Source organism: Lissotriton vulgaris, chromosome 2_1, assembly GCF_964263255.1.
Source record: "Lissotriton vulgaris chromosome 2_1, aLisVul1.2, whole genome shotgun sequence".
NCBI lineage: Eukaryota > Metazoa > Chordata > Amphibia > Caudata > Salamandridae > Lissotriton > Lissotriton vulgaris.
In genome coordinates this window covers 1,811,362,639-1,811,384,053 of record NC_141687.1, presented here as the reverse complement: position 1 = coordinate 1,811,384,053, position 21,415 = coordinate 1,811,362,639, and the positions used below count along the sequence as shown (strand labels likewise).

General features: G+C 45.1%; 1 protein-coding gene across 1 annotated transcript in view; it reads left to right on the top strand.

Moving 5' to 3' along the window:
- The first annotated feature begins 259 nt into the window (after positions 1 to 259).
- Positions 260 to 21,415, top strand: part of ABHD17C (abhydrolase domain containing 17C, depalmitoylase) — a 134,881-nt gene continuing 113,725 nt past the window's right edge. The window contains exon 1 of the mRNA XM_086957875.1: positions 260 to 1,864. Within this exon, the coding sequence (XP_086814001.1) occupies positions 1,395 to 1,864 (470 nt within the window). The 5' untranslated portion in view covers positions 260 to 1,394. The remainder of the gene's footprint in view (positions 1,865 to 21,415) is intronic.

Genomic DNA, 21,415 nt, shown 5'->3' with positions numbered 1-21,415 from the left:
TGAATGTGACAAAAAGCAGAACACGGGATCTCACTTTTGGGTTGGTTTCCAGCTGCTTGTGATAAATGCTACAGATATACTAGGCAAGCAAACGCAACAATGTAAGCACGCTGCTAACACTGAAATGACACGAGAAGCGTGGGACCTGTGCTGTCATCTCTCTCTCCATGGCCGGTCCCTCCTCCCCCTGATGGGGGCAGCACTGCTCTGTTCTCCAGCTCTATGTGTTTCTCTCGCTCGCTTCTCCTTGTTTGTTTCTGTTGTTGGATCCGGATATGTTGCTAGGCCGTAGCCGCCGCTGACCTCGACATGATGGGTATCTGTCTGTCCAGGTACCGCCGCATCCTGACAGCGGTGCCCCATCCGTGAGCTGGGGGCTCGTCGCGAGTCCTAGTGCCGCAACCGGCACCCTTGTCTGTAGTGTTGACACTGGTCCCTGGCTGCCCCTACCCCATTATCAGTTCTCGACTGCGGTCTCCCCGCCCCCCTGGGTGCTCACCCGCACAAAGCAGCCCGCTCATGCCCTGAGCATCCGCCGGCCCGGAGAGGTAAAACTACAAGCCCCCCACCGCTGCCCCCGCCCTGACCACTCCCTCCAGAGGGTCTCCATCCCGCTGTCCTGTGTTAGTCACCTGTGCACCTCTCTGGACCCCTGTATCTGTCCTGGGCAATATCTGTACATTCATAAACCGTGCACTAGGCCTGCGTCCTCGCCCCCTCCATACCGCAGGTACTTGTCCTGAACCCCCTGCTCTTTTAGTTGATGCTCGGTACCCCAGTACGCACCGGTGTCCTCCCGTGTCTGCTTCCTCGTGGTCAGTCAGCCCTTCCAGATCTCTGGTGTGTGTTCCTTGGTGTAGTGTGTCTTCTTGGGTACCCACCCGGGTGAGGGGCATCAGTGTTCGCTACCCTTTGATGTGTTTGCGCCCTTCTCCCGCTCACTGGAGGGTGTTTTATTCCCACCCCTACTGAGGTGAACATTCACTCGCAGTGCCCTTTCCAGGGGCTACCACACTTGTCCTAATACTGGCCATCTACATATGCACCTGACCTCTTGCCCTCCACCCTGGGTGTCTGATACACCTGTCGGTGACTCCCGTCGACCTCACCTACTGCAGCCCCTCCCCCCTCGTGTCTGGTATCAGTGCTTAGCCAGCTGTTCACCGGCCCGGGTGAGTGACTTCTTACAAGAGGAGCCACACTAGGTATAATTGTGCCCCTTTCCCTTCCCTCTGGTCCTCCCCCCACAGCATATGCCCGGCATCCCACCCTGTAGCGCCTCCGGCATGAGTAGCATCTTGCTGTGGTATATCCTCTGCTAGCCCTTCTTCTACCCTAGGCTCTCCCGCCCCAACAACCCCTGGCTTGCCCCCACACCTGCCTCCCCCTCCGGGATGAGCGGCTTCTCGCTGGGGGAGCTGTGCTGGCTCTTCTGCTGCCCGCCCTGCCCCAAACGGATCGCTGCCAAGCTCGCCTTCGTGCCCCCTGAGCCCACGTACACCGTGCGTGAGGAGGAGGGTCCGGGCGAGGTCTGCTCTCTGGAGCTCTCCCCGCGTGCGGACTGGCCTTACTCGGCCCAGGAGCTGACCGCCCTGGAGGTGAGCCGGGCTCGCACGGCCCGAGGGAGCCGCCTGGGCCTGCTGCTGGTGCGCTGCGCGCCAGGGGCCCGCTACACCTTGCTCTACTCGCACGGCAACGCCGTAGACCTGGGCCAAATGTGTGGCTTCTACATCGGCCTGGGATCCCGGATCAACTGCAACGTCTTCAGCTACGACTACTCTGGCTACGGGGCCAGCAGTGGCCGGCCTTCTGAGGAGAACCTGTATGCGGACATGGAGGCAGCGTGGGGGGCGCTGAGGGAGAGGTGAGGGACTCCACTGATTTCACCTCAACAAATCACCCGCATGTACATCCACATACAGATGGGAATCTGAAATCAGTGTAAAATGTATATTCGTAATGTGCATTTCTTGTGTGCATCTATTAATTTATTCGGTGAGGTATCAGTGGTGGCTGGTGACATTTGAAAGTGGTGAGGCGTAAAAGATCGGAATGAGTGCCCTGTAGTGAGCGAATAAGCCTGACCGTCATAAGGGTGGTTCTGAAAGGTGGGTACTCCCCTCCCGGGTAAATGTTGAAAAAAGAGTTGGCAAATGGTGCATGTTCAAACAAACTTGAGAAAGCTAGACAGTTAATAAAGCTATTGTGAAAGTGTAGTTATGACATCAATAAAGAGATTTCATATGATGGCGTAGTTGGCTACTTATTCAGTATAACCAGAGAACTTCATAACAGACTTTGAAACTATTAACCAAATAGAGGTTCTCATTTTATCAGTTTTAGAAGGGCGAAAGGCTGTGTTAACCTGTGGAGATTTGAACATGCAGAGACTATGGTACACTTGGGATCTGTTAAATAGACGCACTAGACCACTGAAATATTTTAATGGCTTGTGTGCTACAATGTCCGTCACTGTACACTTCCCTATTGTAAATCAATGTCTGCTCTATGTTTGTCTTATGTACTTTACATCCCCTGAACACTTTTCTCGTGTACATCAATGTCCACTCTGTGCGTTCCTTACGTACTTCAATGCGCACTGCACACATTGCTATTGTGCATCAATGGCCACTCTATGCTTATTTAACACACCAATGTCGATTGCACTTTTTTTCTCTCTTACATCACTATCCACTCTATGCTTGCCTTATGCACATCATTACCGACTCCACCTGTGACCGCTGTAACACTTTTTGCAGGTGTGTGTTGGTAGTGCCCCAGAAATGTTATCAATGTAACATTAAATGCCAGATTTATTTTTTCATTCAGACAGAACTATGGTCTTTCACGGAGAGGATACACGTTGTTCTTGTGCCAGTAACATTAAAAGACACCCAACATATGCCTTGTGGCAGTTTACTTTTCTAGGCAAAGAACGCTTTCTCAGTGCTCCCATATCTGAGGATTGACCGCTGCAGACATGTCACATAGCCACCAACAGCAAAGAACCATGGGATTGTGTCACCAATCCAGTGACTGTGATGACAACACACACATCAAAGCACATTTTACCAGTGAAAACTAAAACGGTGGCATTATTGTGTGAAATGGTTGTGCTTTTAATAGTCACTTGAGGGGCCGCATCACAAGCTGTTTGCTCCCACGGTATGTAAATATCTTGGCATGACTATCATATCACATAAATAGATTTAAATCTGCAGTTACCTAGATTAGGTGACACTATAATCGACTATTTCCTGTAGAATTACACACCACAGATGAGCTGGTTAAATGCAAACTCTGCCATGATAGATCTTCTCAGCCGCTGCCAGGGCAGGACGGGGAACTTGAGATTTCAAAAAGGAGACAGCGGGAAGAAGTAGAGGGGACAAAGCTGCTTCTCGGCCTCACGTGGAGTTATTTGCTGTGCAGTGCTCCTATCAAATAGAACTCTTTATTACCCATTAAGAGACACAAATACAACTATTCATCAGGACACCTAACAGGAAAGATGGGTAGCACTCAGCCCGCAATGGGTGTCAGTGATACGCAATGCCCATTCAGCTCCACAAATAACATAAAAATATGGCTGCTTGCGAAAAACAACCTAAACCATTAATGTGTTCTACGAACAAAAATGCATCTTAGGCAAATCAGTCAATGCTGTTGCAGTAATGGATATATTATTTAGGGTGATACAATTATTCGCAAGGGGCTTTCTTACAATTTGAAGAGGGCAATTCTGAAAAAAAGTTGTTGCATTGAAGTGCAGTTTTTTTTAAAGCCCAAGAAAGAAGGAATAAAGCCATGCTTTGCTTAAAAAACAAGGATGTCTTCCTCCTAAATCGAGAGTGCTAGGCTTGCATGGGTTTTGTTTTAGTGAAAAGTAATGGGAGCGCAGAGCTAACGCTTTTGTCTTTTCCTGTTAAACTTTTATGACACATGAGAGCGACAACTCTAGCAAAACTCTCGGCTGTCTATTCGTGCAATGTATAAATCATTAATTCGCATTTTTTGTATAGTGCTAAAATGCAAACAACGGCAACAAAGCGCTCAGGGGCAGTCGCGGCTCGCTGGGGGGTGGTCTCGTGGGGGGGGGTTGCGCGGGGGTGGTTGTGGGAAGGGGAGGGGGGTGTTAAAATACATTTTAAAAATCCTACCTGAGGTCTTGAGCAGGTCCGCTCCGCCCCGGGACTGTTGGCGCCTACAGCCCCTCTCAGCCATTCCTGGCGCTGGCAGCAGCGCCAGGATTGGCTTAGGGCACAGTTTTTTTTGCTCGCCGAATGCCCATTAGTAGTCTGAAGGGCTCCTAATGGGCATGCACAAACAATTGAAAACACAAGTGCGCATGACTGGGCACGGGCAAAAAATGTGCCCTCCGTTCCCACTCATGCGCACTTGTGTTGTGCTGCTGCCTGTTGCCCTCCACTGGTCTGACAATCATGTCAGTCAACATGACGCCAGACCGCCCACCCCCTTCAGTCTCTGAAAGGGGTGGGCGGTCCGACGTCATGCTGACTGACATGATTGTCAGTTCTCCCTCGGCGTCTTTGAACTTAAGTAAACTGATTCAGTTTACTTAATGTTAAAAATAAAGCGCAGGCGCCGCGATTACAGAAAAAGTAAAGCGAAAAAAACATCTATTTCTTTAGTTTTGCTACAACCGCCGCACCAACGCTTTACTAAAAGATAAAGCGCCGGAGTCGCGATTGTAGAAAAAGTAAAGAACAAGCAAATGGTGCAACAGATGACAGCTGCACGCGTGCTAGCAAGCTTGAGGCCACCAAAAGCCTGATGGTGGCACTTTCAAAGGCCCCTTACAAAATGTCTCTCAGTGCAGCGCATGCGCTGGCTCAGGCGCGTCCTAAAAAGGAAGCACAGTGAAGTAAAATATTTGCTTAGAATCACACAAATAGGTCAAGTGGGGAAGTCGGAATCATCTTAGGTTTTCTCATTTCACATTGTGCCATTCAGCCACTAGATGTATATGTCTTTTGCTCTCTTGTTGAAATTAGAGGTTAATGGGTTTTCTTCAAATTCTTGGTTCATTGGGATAGAGCGTAGGTGACGGGCAGAAGCCACATGAAAGCTCTGCTCATTTTGAGCTTGCGGGTCCAAGAGGACCTTAAGCTGAGCCAGAGCCAGACTTCTGCCTCAAGCTTTTAGTAGCTTTCCTACCTCTGCAATTGGCTTTACATCTTTCGCAATTCTAACCTATTCAAGTTTCACATTATCTGGCAACCATCATGCATACAGCTATAAAATTACAAATCTGCAAAAAGTACAGCTTGTAAAATAATATACAACTCCTCTGAATAGTGCCTAAAAGGAACATCAACGTGAAAACCCTCAGGGCTTGAACGAGTGGTTAGCCAGTGCCAAAACCCTTACCTACTATGGTAATCTGTGAGATTAGATGTAACAATATACCATTCTGTAGATTGTAACAGAATGTGATAACCAACTGTGGAAGGCTTACTGAGCTTAGCAAATGCCTTAATCAGCTAGACCAACTGCCTTTGCCATAATTTACATAATAAGCAGATGACCTATGGCGTCAGACATAACGTTTGAGTGTGCTAGTCAGGCCTACAGCTTATCATCATAACCAATTTAGACCTACTGTTTTGACTGTAAGCTTTTCCACAAGGCAACCATCGGACAAACAGTCATAAATATACAAAACTACAGTTGGCTAAGGAAAATTCGCTCTTTCCTAAGAGGGCCAAACAAGGATTCTCATGGATCAAACTTCTATATCCACGGTTTGTTACCTGGGGTCAACAACACCAAAACCTGTGCCTTCTACAGTGATCAGTGAGTTTACATGTAGCAAAAAATCTATCTGAATGCTTTAACATAGAGTAATAACAATCCACACTTAAATGCGTGTTGACTTTAGCAAATGCATTTCAGATTAAGTAAATCAGGCCTACTGTCTTTTTCGTAACATTCCATAATAAACAGATCAGGCGTACAACCATGATCAGTGTCTTACCACCATAACCAACTCATTCCTGTTATATCGAGTATAATCTTAGCCACAAGGCAAAAAGTGGATTATAAGCAAAATATTTAGAGGCAGGACACACATTTGTCTCTTTCAAACCCTGTCCTCAGGGGAACCAACATGTGGGTGGATCCTATTTCCATCAGTCTGTATACTATGAAAGCTCTTTTTTTTTTTTTGTTCATTACATAAGGTTAGGCGAAAGCCCGACCTAAAACTCCATGTATGTTTGTGTAGTCCTGGACATCCCCTACTGTTCCCAAAACAAAAGCTGCACTCTGAAATCCAAAGTTGCTTGTTTTTGAAGATTTGAGGTGGGCGGGGTTACTTGCTTTGACAAGATCGTGAAATGTAGTCAGTGATATTTTTATGAAGGAGGCTGATTTTTTCCCATGTGGGCTTTATTAGAAATGGGTTGTTGGTGTTGTTTATATGAAAATCCAATAGGTTTGCTTTAATTGTGTATTGATTTTTCAGTTTGTTACAAAAATCGTGAGAAATGTGGTACATTGCTTCCATGCATTTTGTCTTACAGAATTCTTTTAGTTTTTTTTTAATAGAATTCTTTATTAGCACACTTTGCATTATTGATTTGGTTGAAATAGCATAGTTTTTTGGCCTCTTTGTAGATTTGTACATTCTGTTGTATCTGTGTAGGCATATCTTGTCTTGACTGTTTTGTTTTGAGCATCGCGCGCTGAAGTTGAGCAATTTGGTTTTTTTTTTTTTGTCGTTTTAACTTTGGTTTAATCCAAGGGGCATGCTTTCTTTTGTTATACGTAGATGTTTTCATCGGAATTAGCAGATCAAAACCTTTCTGGAGCCATTAATAAGGTGTTTGTACAGAATTGATTGTGGCCAGATCTGTGCTTGAGGTAAGCAGTTTGTCTAGTTGCTCCAAATTTAGCTTGTTCTAGGGTTAATATTAATGGAGAGGAAGAGGATTTTAGTCTGGGTGAGTTTTAGTGTCTTGTGTTGTAAGGCAACAAGGTAGTGATCTGACTAGCTGTTTGAGTAATTGGAGCGTGACTAGGTCGGGGTTGGTGAAAATGATATCTAATATGTTGTAGGTTGTTTGTGCCTAGGCCAATGAGGATATTTCTGGGGTGTGGAATATTAAAGTTTGTGAGACCATATGTCGAGGTCACTTAGGGTGTATAAATTGGATTATATTGTAAACATTGTTGAAATTGTATCTAGCTATATATCTAGGACTGTTGCAATGCTGCAAGGTGGTCTGTAGAGAACATGAAAGTAACATGACAAAGTTGGGAAAGGGTTGGATCTGACAAGGAGGGTCTCACAATCTTGTAAAGAAACATCCTCAGCTTTGGTAAGATTTTTAGTCTCTTTAAATATGGCGGCTAAGTTGCCTCCTTTTTTGTCTATACGATTTTTGTGTTATAATTTGATATCTTGGAGGAAGAGCTTCATGCAATACTGGTGCCATATCCTCACCCAGCCATGATTGTTATGAAAAGTAGATCAGGTTTTGTGTTTTTCATTATGTCAAATATATGGTTCTTGTTTTTTTTTTAACTGGAACAAGCATTTATTAGGGAGTGCAAAGAATTGTGTTGGAAGTGGTGTGAGTTTGTGCTGCAGGAGGGTGAGTAATATCCTTTGAAGTTTGGGTGGTGTGCTCTGGACAGTGGTGTTAACTTACTGTACGAGGACTGAGAAAGTATTGTTTATTTTTCAAAATCTTCCTCCAACAGGCTTAGAAGACATTTTTGGTGTGGTTTGATTGTGTGGGGGTTGTGGCGCGAGTGCCTGAAATTAAGAGGTTACTCAGTGGAGTTGTAAGTGAAAAGTAGGTTTGTTTTGCGGTAGGCAGGGGGATTCAAGGTTGTGAAGAGAGTACAGTCTTTTTCTGTATGTTGAAGGTGTATGGCTGAGGGGTGGTGGTGGGGCAAAATGGCCATGTGGCATGGCTCTGAATTGAACAACGGACATGTGAGCCAGTGTTTTATTTGCTTGTCGATAGGGTTAGGGGTGTATTTGTTGCACATGGAATGTAAGGTAGAGATGGCTTTAAAGTGGATGTTAATTTTACTGGTGTTCAGAGAAAATTAGATGTATGTAGTTATGATGGGATGGTGCGGAGTTTTTTAATGTGAGATTTTCTTTAGGTGAATTTTGTATGTGTGTGGTTTTGTTTTGGGGGTATTATTATTTGTTGTGTTTCTGACTTGAGGTGTATGATTTGTGTGTGTGGGATTGATGAGTTGACTATGTTGTAGGGAGGTGGTATAGTCTTTGAAAATAGTGTGTATGTGTAGTGTGAGTTTTGAGAGATGGCTGTAGGCTGCTAGGAGAAAGAAGAGGGTAGTGAAAATGTTTTGTATTGAGCTTATTGGATTTAGTGAGATTGTGTGTGTTTTGTTTCATTGGTGTGTAAGCAAAATGTGTATTTGCCAGTGTTGTAGTACAGAGTTATGGTTTGTGGATGAATGTGTGACTGGAGGAGTACCAGGGTATGTTGGAATGATTTGAACATCCGTATATAGTTTGATGAGTGGACAAAAGGTTAAGTAATTTTGTTTATTGGTTGATATTGGTACGTGTTTATTTTGTTTTCGTGTTAATGGCTGTGTGTGTGTAGCTGCGTCTTGGAATTTATTGTAGATTAGGAAATGAGCAGCATCTCTGGGCCTTGGCCCTAACCGGTCCGAACAGGCCCAAACAGGTGTCGCCCTTGTCCTCTCTGACCGGAGCCTTGATGCCCAGACTGAGACACAATGTACTGTACAGATGTAGATATAAAAATAGTTGTTCTTGCGCAAACATTTTAAAAAAATCAGTGTTCTTCAGTTTATAAGAAATCGAGCTGTTAAAATGGCAGTTGTTTTTGCCAAAATTAAATTTGATAACGTGACATTTGTACTACGCATACATTTTCTTTGATTTACTAATGGCAGATTGTTTTCTTTACAAGTGTTAATAAAAAAAATAAGACACAGGGATGTGACAGCGTCACAATGGTGTGTCCACAAAAGATTTTGATGCAAGCTTCACAAAATTTGGAACTTTCTACTCCTTCAGCTAAGTGCGAACGTTGATACATTTTCAAAATGTTGGTATTCCAGCCCCCGTGCACTAAAGACTTAGTCAATGTGCCAACCCGAATCAGAACAAGCATTGGCATAGCCAATAGGTCTCACCTTTGGGACCTTATAAGTGTTTGGCTAGAGCTATTGGCTTTGCCATTGTGTTTAATGTATGTTGTAGAGCAACTAGTTGAAGCCAAAGAAATGGAAAACTGATAGAGTATAAAAATATAAAAATATAAGCTACCTTTAACTGAATTGTTCTCTTATTGTTGCCCTTTGAAACAAAAAGAGGATGAGAAGCTAAAATAAACAATGGAAAACAAACGAGAGGCAAGCAAGAACTAAACACTGAGCAATACCCACTGTAGTTGCAGAATATAACCACCTAGAGGAAAGCCTACTTCCAAATATTGTAGGAACATCTGAACTCCATCTGGTAGTATGTGGCGGTAGAGTAGATACTGCAGCTCTCGCAGAGCACCGTCCTCGAGGAGGATAACGTTATTTTCGGAGCTGGAAAATGAAAGGATTTCAGACTTGTGCTGCAATATGACCAATGAAAATAGGCATTTGGGTCTGAAAGAAAGATGCATCTGTGTTACTTGAGGGCACTAGGAAATCATAATGACATAATTAAACAACAACCAACATCAACTGCTGCAATCAGAAGCTGTCTGAACAAAACGTGCACACATAGGCTAAACCGCATGCCTCTGGTTTTAACCCTTACTGGTGTGCAGGTTATTTGTAAGCACCAAAAGCCTGTGTCACTGCCAGCAGCCTTGTTATCAATTGGCAATTGTCTCTCTATTTTGGTGTAGGGTAGGCCATGACAGATTGTGTAGCCTTTCATGGTTTTAAATCACAGGTAGTGGGATGGGTGCCGCGTATTCAGTAACCGTAGGAATTAAAGGACAAAAACCCATAAGTGCAGTGCAGGGACCGTTACGAGGACCGTGTTCAAGTAGAAACAGTGCTGTGAGGAAATGCTTGCGGCATGCAGAAGTAGAAATAGTGCTGTGAGGAAATGCTTGTGGCATGCCGCGCTTTATAAAAATGTGAAGAGACCCATAATCCACCAGTTTTGCAAGCCCCACTCTTTCAAGCATGTTGTGGTAGGAGGGTGTAAGGAAACGGCAAAACAATCTCTGTGTACTAAAAGCACGCTGTACAAAGGGTTCTTAAAAGACACCCAGAAGAGCAGAGCCAGTGCTTTGCTGCCCTAAAGATAGGGAACACTATCACTTAGGCTAGTATTACAAATGGTCTGTGTCAAATTGATACCTATATTGCGCTCCCTAATGCCTATCCCAAACGCCGACCATTAACGAATCTGTGTCCACATTAAAGCAATTATGCATATGGCCACAAATCTTGCTTTCAGTACACGAATACTACTCTAGGACCTCTAGATGTCGCTGAAGACTCAAAACAACAAGACCCTCACTGGTAAGAAGTATGAAGAGAAACCGTATTGCTGCGGCTGCCATTGAAACCCCAATATCCCCGAAAATAAGACATTACGGAAGTAAGGGAAAAGACAGAGAGAGCAGTGTTGGGGGCGGGGGCGCATTCCGATGAGCGAGGGAGAGAGGGCTAGAAAAGAAAGTGTGTAAGAATAGGTGCGCGAGAGAGGTGAGAAAGTATAAAGAGTAGGGGAATGAGTGAAGGAGGTGCAGAGAAGGGAAGAGAGGGAGGGTGAGAGAAAGAGGAGAAGAGAGAAATGTGAACTCTGGGCAGAGCACAAGAGAAAATAAAAAGAAGTGGATCGAATGGGAAGGGTTACAAAAGGAAAGACAGAGAAATAAGCGGTTCGGATATCGATGAATGGGTCAGAGGGAGAAACCAGAAAAAGGCAAGGACAAAAGGGTCAGAGACAAAGAGAAGGGACAGAGTGAATCAAAAAGCGAAAATCAAGGTGGAAGTGAGATAAAAGGAAGAAGAAAAGACCAATGCAGACAGAAAAGGGAACAGTGTGAGAGCAGAAAAAGGAAGGCAACGAAGTTAGACTATGTCCAAATTAGAGTGTTAAAAACCTTGCACTGCAGCGGGAGAGAGAGGCGGAGGGATGCACCCGCGAGTGGTGCGCGCTGGAGAGAGCAGTCTGCTCTTTTTCCAAGCACATACTCGTGCTTGTGGTGCGCCGCTGTGCACTCGCGCAAGGCGTATGCTGCCACAAGCACGAGTATGTGCTTGGAAAATGAGCTGCACAACTGCAAAAGGTCTCCTATGCACTGCATGCGCACTGCATAGGCAGTGCATGCACACTGCGTAGGCGAGACCTAAAAACTGTTCTGCATCCATTACACAACTCACCAAATAATATCTGAGATAGATGTGTTTAGGAAGCTACGAGTTACATGAAATGTGACAGGAACAATTAGTGGAATCTCAAACTCTCTTTCATTAGGGAATAACTTATTCAAACGAGCATTGGCCAAGCCAATAGATTGCACCTATGAAGAAGCCTGTTGGCTTTAGTAGTGTCTTTTAGCCATGTTGTATAGCACCGGGGCTGTGCAGCTTGACTGTAAGTAAATTTAGAAAAAAGGCACTATGATACGGCAAACGCTGGCTGCGTCAATGCCTTTTTTACTGAAATATCGGCTGGGGACAGGGCAAAACAAATAACTGGGTCGGCTTAGGGCTGAGCGGAGACGCTCTATAGACAACTTGAAAGGCCGACCCCTAGGAGACTATCCCCCTACACCTACCTCAGATCTAACACTATTGGAAGACGTCCCTATCCTGCTTAGGGATGTCACAAAAACGCCCCCAGAAACACCAAGGACCTCAACCCCAGTGAGGAGCGAAAGCCCAACCAGGGAGACGATTGATCTAATTTCCCAACCCCCCCCCCCACAATCAAAGTCTAGAAAAGCTAAACCTAAACAAATCGCTGCGCAGGGTGTATTTGGACCCCCCCCAAATAAACGTAGGAGGAAGTCGAAGGGTGCCCAGGTTAAAAATAAACCCAAGATCTCCCACTCTGACTTTGGGAAGCCACCCATACATACCACACCAACTGTGACTTTGGCGGGTGATTTACACCCCATACCCACGGCGCAGGACGGTGGGGCCCCCATTTTGCCTGGCGAGATGGCTAGTAACACCACCAATGCCCCTCTTTCTGTTGCCCCGCTGGGCAACCTGGAATTCCTGCTTAGGTCACTTTTGCTACCTATTAGTGAAAGCATTAAAAAAGTGGAAATAAGATTAACCATTCTTGAGGCCACACTAAGTAGCATTAAAAATCCTCCCAAATCCCATGAAAAGGTTCTTAAACCCACTGTCAGTTCAAAAGCCCCGAATAGCGCACTACACCTGGCTCCCCCACAGGCGCCCATTACGACCATCCCACCACAAACTCAGAGGAACAACCCTGCCTTAAATAAACCACCCAACTGTACAGGATCTAGCCCCCCTGCAAAGGTAAACAGCGTTCCCCCTGTACAGCCGAAAGAAAGTGTAGCACCTACTCCATCAATGAAGCCCCCCCCCTAGGCCACGCAGACCTAACTTACCACCAGAGGCGAATGACTTCACAGTAGTTATGGCAGGCGTCCCCCCATTAAAGGAGGGTGAAGCTGAGGATTTCTGCACTTTAAAAACTAGGGTGATTAAGTGGCTAAATCAGAATAGACCCTTACCTGTACACTTAAGCAACGAGATAATAATGGTCAGAAGGGTACCCTGGATAGGGAGAACACGTAAATCCATCATAGGGGACTGCATATTGGTGAGCTTCAGGGATACTGGAACAGTTGCTCACATATGCCAGGGAAGGAATAGATCACTAGTGACAACAATCCAAACACTCCATGTGTCCTTTTTCTTTCCTCCTGTCCCGGCTCGCACACATGGGACCCGTTCTTATGACAGCTGGGAAAGGGTGGGCCGAAGGGGCGCCCAGCATCATGAGTTCAATCCCAGGCCACCACCTAACCGGCCATTACCACCCTTCCACACATTTAATCGGTTCCATTGTTTGGATGGACTCGAGGGGGTGGACTGACAAATAGAACACTGCAGGTGGGATAGCGGGGACAGAGGTGCCCAAAATGTAGAGCAGGAGATTCCCAGCCACGTATCAACAGGTAGTGCCCGGAGCCAGGTGTTGGATGAACCTAGGGTCGTAGACAATGCACGCATGGGTGATGCGCAAGGACCAGTCCCGGGGGAGGAAGGGCGAGAACCTCTAGGTGGGCCGCAACGAAGTGGGGTCCAGGCAGGGGACGCACTAAAAATTATTTCATGGAATATAGCCGGTTTGGCTGGGAAAGTCAATAACAAGGAGTGGCTTGAATATATCAGGAAATTCCACATAATATGCCTGCAGGAGACCTGGGCCCTGGAGAATAATTATCACCTAGAAGGGTATAAGTCCTTTGTTGTACCTGCGCAAAAATCAAGATCAGGGAGAGCCATGGGAGGTTTGGCTATTTATACAGATCTGAGCCTACCGGGAAATTATGCTTGCATTGAGTGCAACTCCCACAGGATTCAGGCTGTTAGGTTCACTGGGAAAGGACTTAGATTCGTCGCTGTAAACCTCTATAATAATGAGACTGCGGGATCTAACACCCCCCTTGCCATCGAACTAGATAACAGGTTGAGCCAGGTACTAACAGGTCAAAAAAACGGGCTCCCATATGGGCTAGTGGTCATGGGAGACTTTAACTGCCATTTGTGCCCGGCACTGGTCCAAACAAACATAGATTGGTCCCGATGTCCTATGGAGAAGGGACCGCATTTCTCTCACACGCCGCTGGGCTTAGCCCTTAGGACGTTACGGCTTAAATATGATCTTGGACATACCATTAACATGGTAGGGATGCAGGAGGGTGGCACACTCCCCCCCACTTTTAAGGGTAGAGGATGCTCCTCCTTTATAGATTATATCTTGGTCTCTAGGGCACTAATTAATAAGACAATCAGTGTAGGGATTGAGTGGAGTGGTTTTAGCGACCACAACCGTCTTGTCCTGGAACTGCTGTATTTGGCAGGCCCAAGAACTAGAGCCCACCCTACAATCACCGAGAGAGCAACAGACCAGGGCAGGAGATTAAAATGGGCTAAAATAGATGGGGAAAAGTTTTATAAGGGCTTGGTGGACGCAGGGAAACTAGCTATTAATGATTGCCTGGACACCGAAGTCCATGGACCGAGGGTAATGGAAGCCTTCGACCAGATTGCTAAGCTGGTCGACGGTTTATTAAAAACCAGTGTGCCACTCAAGACTGACGGGAATCCCCGTTGGTTCGATAAAGACTGCTCTAGAGCTCTGAGGGAGCTGAAAAGCAGCCTTAAAGCTAAACCAAGGGTCCCCCACAAAGTTAAAGAGTGTAGAGACGTTTACAAAAGAGAAATTAAGAGGAGGAAGTTTGCCTTGCAGGCGGAAGCATGGGCAGATTTACGAGAAGCGGGGGAAAAAAAGGATTTAGCGGGTTTCTGGAAAATAATTAATAACCCAACCTTCCAGGAAAAAGATTCCCCGGATATAGGGGCTAATATTCTCCCAGAGCAGTGGACTAACCACTTTAGGGGCCTCTATAATCACGAGCCTGGTTCCATTGTAGACTCCCCGGCCAGTTCTATCGAGGCCACACTGGTGGAATTTTCCATCAAGGAAATAATTGCAGGGATTGAGGGTCTGACCAAAAACAAAGCACCTGGGCCTGACGGAATCCCCCCTGACCTTTTTTTGAGTAACATCGAACTGTGGGCCCCCCTTATGACAAGGGTAATAAACACTGCTATTATTTATGGCCTGCCCCGATCCGGGTCCACGGCAGTAATTGTGCCAATTTTCAAAAAGGGCAATAGGGATGACCCAAAGTGCTACCGCCCGATCTCCCTGATTGATGTCAGCAAAGCTTTTGGGGAGGGCAATCCTCAATAGACTGTCCGAGTGGACCGAGGAAAGAAACATCTTCTCGGACACCCAATACGGCTTTAGGGCAGGGAGGTCCACTAGTGATCAGTGTCTGAATCTATATATGCTGACTGCCAAGTATACCATAGCTAGTGATGAACCCATTTATATGTGTTTTATGGACTTGGCAGCAGCATTTGATCACGTTAACAGGGAAAAACTGTGGGGCATGATGCTCAGCATGGGGATAGAGAGCGGCCTAATTAACATCTTGAGAGAACTGCATAGTGATACTACTGCCAAGGTCCGCTTTAACAGGGAGGGGGGGCTGACTAGTTCTTTTCCTTGCAAGAGTGGAGTCCGTCAAGGCTGCATTCTCGCTCCCTTTTTGTTTTCCCTTTATATCAACAACTTAGAGCAGTTTCTGCTAGGATTGAAGACAGATTGCCCAAGGGTGGGGTCGCGTCACATTCCCGTTCTGCTTTATGCAGATGACGCGGTTTTGATCGCACGCACACCGAGGAGTCTTCAAACCCTGATTGACGGATTTGTCAGTTTTATGAGTGCCCTGGATCTTTCTGCAAATCTCAGTAAATGTTATGTGCTCCTGGCAGGGAAAAAAAACACCTCTAAATTTACCTACAAAATAGGGAGCCACATTTTGGAAGAGGTTAAAACGTTTCCATACCTTGGTGTTACATTTGATGGTGCCTTGCGGTTTGATACCTTGGTGGAGGAACGCTGTGGTAAAATGGTATCATCTAACGGGGCAATTGCTAGTTATGGCAGGAGGCTAGGAAGATGGTCCCCGGAACAGGTGTTAAACCTGTATAGCTCTGTATCATGCTCCAAGGTAATCTATGGGGCTGAGGTATGGGGCTTTGTTAATACCACTAGTATCCAACGAGAAGAAAACAAATACTTGAAATCAGTTCTGAGGGCCCCACAATGTACTGCTGGTTTGATTGTCCACAGAGAGTTAGGGAGATCATACATAGAAGATCTGATAAAACTGAGGCCAATCATAGCCTGGTTAAAAATTTGGGTGAACCCGGAGGCGACACTAAGCAGAGAAATCTTATCAGATTGTCTAAAGAGGGACAAATGTATGCGCATCCCTTGGCTCCTTTATGTGAAGAATATCTTAGAGGAGCTAGGCCTTGGGAACCTCTTCTTTCACCCTGCATCGATTGTAGCCCAGGACAAACAGCAAGTGGGGAGAATTTTCCTGGAACAGAAAACCATGTGCAGAGAGGAGGCTGAAGGATGTAAAAAGACTGTGAGGGCCCATTACCAAGTAAAAAGCGTTGAAGGTATGGAGCCATACTTGTTTCTCATGCATAACGCCCAGGATAGGTTCCTGATGTGCCGATTCAGATTAAACTTACTCCCATTCATGTTGGCATCACCAGCGGGGTTCGTCACAACAATAGACCAGAAGGGGCCCTGCGGCTGCGACAATAGGTCTCCGCAGGATTCCCTTCATTTGGTCTTACTTTGCCCTCTCTACTCTATGCCCCGGCGTAAATACCTTGTAAATATTTTGAAAAAAGCTAATTTGGTCCACGCTAGGGAGGCATTAGTTTTCTTACAGAAAGCCGAGGACCCTTTGACACTGTATAGCATTATGAATTTTATTAAGGTAGCACTAAGACTAAGGCTCACTAGAGGTGTAGATTGAAATCTTTTATTCTCATTCTTAAACGTTAAATATATCCATACTGTTGCAGCTATGTCTGTAAATTTATTGTACAAAGAATTCTGAAATGTTTAATGCTTTTTTATTGTGTAAATATGAATGTGCTTTTATGGTGTTTTTTAATCACCGAATAAAGATTCTTTGAATTGAATTGAACTGGGTAAGCGTGGTAAAAGCAAAGCTTGCAATGGCGGAGGTAGTAGCAGGGAGGTGGACATGGGGTGGGAGGGCTAAAACAAAGAGCAACATGAACAACAGGGATGGGAAAAGCAACACGGATAACAGTGGCAATCAGCAACAGGCAAGCAACAACGAAGAAATAAGGAAAACAAAATTCAATCCCAATTTATCTTCAGCAATATGACACTAATAAAAGTCAATCAATATTTAGGTGATCTCGAGGAAAGAAGAGCAAGTGAATCCAGCAGGCGCTGCCCAATTAGGAGGCGGAAAATAAGAATGACAAGGAAGCCAACGTATGGTAAATAACGCTCGGACTCCAAGCCCCTTGTATATAATATCTCTCGCAAGTGAGAGTGCACCGAGTGCATGCAAGATCTGAATACACTAGAACACCAAGGATACATTCTAAGTATGTATTTTAAAACTAAACTAGCGTAAACAATAGGAATTGTAACCACAATGATGACCGATAATATGGCAGCCGCAAGGGTTACCTGAAGCATGAATAATAGATGGCACTTCAACATGGTTGCTGTTATTAATAGCTAGCAATCCTGTACAATTTCTGCTCCTTCGAAGCACAGAAAATAGAACTTGTCCTGAGTTTCAGAGATGGTGCGGACCTGCATATCTGTTTGAACAATGAGGTTCTGTGTCCAAGGAGCCAGATAGCAAGGCCTGCTATTCTCTTCTCACAAAGCTGGCTTTGCTGATAACTCATCGCATGAAGGTGAAGGGCCTCCTGTTCTGGTGCCCTTCATTTGGATCTGGAGAGATGGTGTACACCATATCCCAGTGTCACCTGGTGGGAAGACTCCTCTGTGCCCTTAACTTTCCGTGTTCAGCTTTTATAACCTAATCTCATTGTGGCTAAAAACCCTTATTGGTTTGATTATCACTCTTCAACCAAAATAATATAAAGCAACCGTGCTCGACAGGAATCGTGTATCCCTCTTCTGCATAACTGTTTAGCGCATGTACCTCAGGCAAGGGAATGCCCAGGATAGAAATAGCACGATATTCATGACATACTTTCCACTGTCCCATTCAGGGAGGATCTCAAAACTTTCTTTTGTGGGTTACAAAGTCTGGCCTTCTCGGGTTAACCTCTTTCCCACTGACTTGCTTCTGTAGTAGCAATAAACCCCGAGTGTGGGTGGGATTGGGCTAAACACAGATCTTATTAAAGCGCAGTTTCTGCGTACTTTAAAATAGTACTCAAATTAAAGACAAATGTGTTTGCTTATTCTGTTAGAACAATGAACTGTAACTCACGAGAGCCGTGAAATATCGAAACCTGAGAATGATTTATTATGATTGTTTGCGAGACATCTCTTCAGACTGAGATGTGTTTACCTCCATTAATATCCAAAGTGCGCTGAGTGTCTACTGTAGAAATCTGCCTTTATTCACCATCTTAAATAATCATATCCTGCTAGGAGAGCTTGTGCCCCTCCATTCCTGTGTGGTCAGTAAAGGAAGTGGCTTTGTGTTGGGTACAGCTGCCACCTGTTATTTATGTTTCTGCTGTCGAGGTTGATGTGCGCTGGTTGTGCAGACCTTCAGTAGGCGATCATTATTCATAAACTGCAATGCAAAGTTTATCTGAAACTGAATGTCTCACTTCAAGGTAAGAACAGGACAAGACGTTGCAAGTCAAAACTGCGCACTTTGTGTAACTCGGATTTAACAGCGAAGAGGCAAATGCATTGTTTTTTTATTGCCAATGTCTAGTATGTGTGCCCTTCAGCAAGCGAGCGGTGCCCTGCTACGATGTCGACTATGAATTCAGATAGTTACGTTAAACTAGTTCCCCTTATAACCAGGGCTTTAAGTGGGATGAAAAAACGGGAGGGTATCTCAAAGGGGCGTGGCCAATGTAATTAAGATATATGATACAACAAGTAAAATCATACCTGCAACAAGTCAGGACCATTGGCTTTGTCAATGGTTGTTAGTTGCATACGATAAATAGGCAGCAACTATGGCTTGGATAGAATATTGAAAAAGCTTCCACTTAAAGCCCTGGTGACACCACGACGATGTTTATGCTCCTGAGTTTCAAAAAGAGAATGGAAATCCAGAGAGAAAATGACTCTCTTTAAAGGTTTTCCCTTCTCCTACAACTGTAACTTCTCCACTAGTGAGAAGTGAGCAGTGTGAGCGTCCATGTGCCGGCTGTCATTGCAGTCTGGGAAAATAACCCGACCGCCTGTCCCAGAGCACAAAACAAAGCCCGATAGAGACCCGTTTCAAGGCACCTTTAACCTGTTCCATGCTTGTGACGGAACCCCTCCGTCACGAGCCTCGGGTGGGCTGTGCTGGTGACGGAGCGGTTCCGTCACGGCCCGCTCGCCGCTCTGATTTCACGCCTGTGCGGCGTGTTCTATTGAGCGGCCGGGGCCCTGGCGGAACCGCTTCGTCACAAGCACAGCCCACCCGAGGCTCATGACGGAGCGGTTCCGTCACGAGTACGGGAGCGCCGCGAGCCCCCCCCAACATCCCTAGCTCTGCGGCGGAATTGCCGCCGCAGCTAAGGGGTTCAAAATCTGACGTTGTTCAGACCAGGTGAGACCTGGCCCACTTAAAGCCCTACTGATAACAAAGGTAAGGGGAACACCGCCGGCGTCCCTCGCATGGCACCATCTGCAAGCCTGTGCAGCACTTCTTTGTGAGTCAGGGAGAGGATGCGGTGTTATGGTCCGAGCTGCAGACTTTGGAATAGGGGAAGCAGGTGCGAGTCTCGGCGTTGGGGCAATCACTTAAGCTCTTTGTGCCTAAAACAATTCTATTATTGTGACCTTGTATGATGTAAGTGATGCTCGCGTAAAGGCTCCAATACCTTGGAGTCGAATTTCAGCTATAAAAAAAGTGCAAAAATAAAACCACTCATGGCTAACTTGCTCATGCTGGCATTGTTCTGGGAAGTAGGTCCTATTAGCTAGCTGGAATTCCAAGGACCGTTAATATTTGCCCATTAGCAGGAGATGCAGGCATTCTGCTGAATTCAGAAATGTCCTCAAGACCTGGCTGTTTGAGTATAGCCCCACCCCACGAAGCGCCTGGATACCCCTCAGTGTAATATCGCGCTCTACAAATACTGATTGATTGCATCTGAAAGGCTGTCTCTGCCCTCTCACCTACTGAGCTGTTTAACCCTGGTTTGTCTACAAGAAAAAAAAAATAAGGAAGACAACCAGGAACTAAACTGTATTGTGCATTTCACATCTCTGCGCTTCGGCATTGTGACATAGGATACCATTATCTATTTTTGTGTTTTCTTTGTGCGTATTTTTAGCCAACAGCATGTTGAAATGTTGCTTTTAACTGTTGTATTATGACATAGGAGTTAGGAAACCATCATAAACTTTTTTCTTTTCTTTCAACCAACAGTATCATAAAGTTTTTCAGATTCATTATCGGCTCAAAACGCCAGCATTCAAATTGATGTTGGCTAAAATGCCTAAATTGGTTGGAGGTGTTACAAATGACTTGGAACCACATGGCAGCTATCTTTAAAAATATTGAAAAGTCACTTGCTCCATTTCAAAAATTGCTTATTTTACTCGTAAAATCAAAAGTAAACTACCCTCACACTTTACTCACATTATGCATTGAAACAAGCATTGACGATGTGGATCTTTTTTTTCCTTATTACAAGTGTAAAGTGTTCTACCGAGCTTTACAATACAATAAAGGTACAACATGAACAGTCAGAACACAACCTTCCCTAACACAAATAATACGTAAAGGACAGGTGTCAGCAGCAGAAAGAACATCACACAATTCTCTCACACATACAGGATAGGTACAACACCGGTAACTAACGCACTAGAGAGTAAGTGTGAGGCGTTAAAGAAGGAACTTTTATTATTTTTCGTACACAGTTCTAAACATACAGGAAGTACAAAACTCCTGCAAGAAATAGCCAAACCTATTCTAGAATTACTGTACATTCATGTACTTAGAGGATGATGAATGCTCATTTACCTAATATGGTATGCTTTATCAGTGGGTTCCATATCTTGCACTAGGTAGCATTCAAGAGTACTAATGTCCACTGGTTGTACAGCCTCCTTGGTTTGGGTTCCCTAGTTTGGGTGAGGTTATGTCACTTATGACAACATTTATGTACTCCATTCGTTAAACTAGGAGACCTACATTAAAACTTCATTTGGTTGACCAAAACATGTTTTTTACTGGGGTCTCCCTACCACATGATTAAAACAAGCATTTACAATGCAACGGTTTCGCCTTTGGAAAAGTTAGAGCTATTGGCATTGTAAATGACAAAATTTGTATTTATGTGTTGGTTTTGAAAACAGATAAATAAATGGGTTGTCATTTACATTTCCAATAGCTTAATCTCTCTCAAATGTGAGACCTAATGTACCCTACGGACGAGCTCAGCAGACCGCAATTACTACCACACACACACACACACACCCAGAGCCACACACACCCACCCAGAGCAACACACACCCACCCAGAGCCACACACACACACCCAGAACGTAAGGGCATCGCCCTAAACCGGTAGAGTACCAGGGTATGAGGATTGCATCTCTTTTTAGGCTCAACGCAGTGCTTTAATCT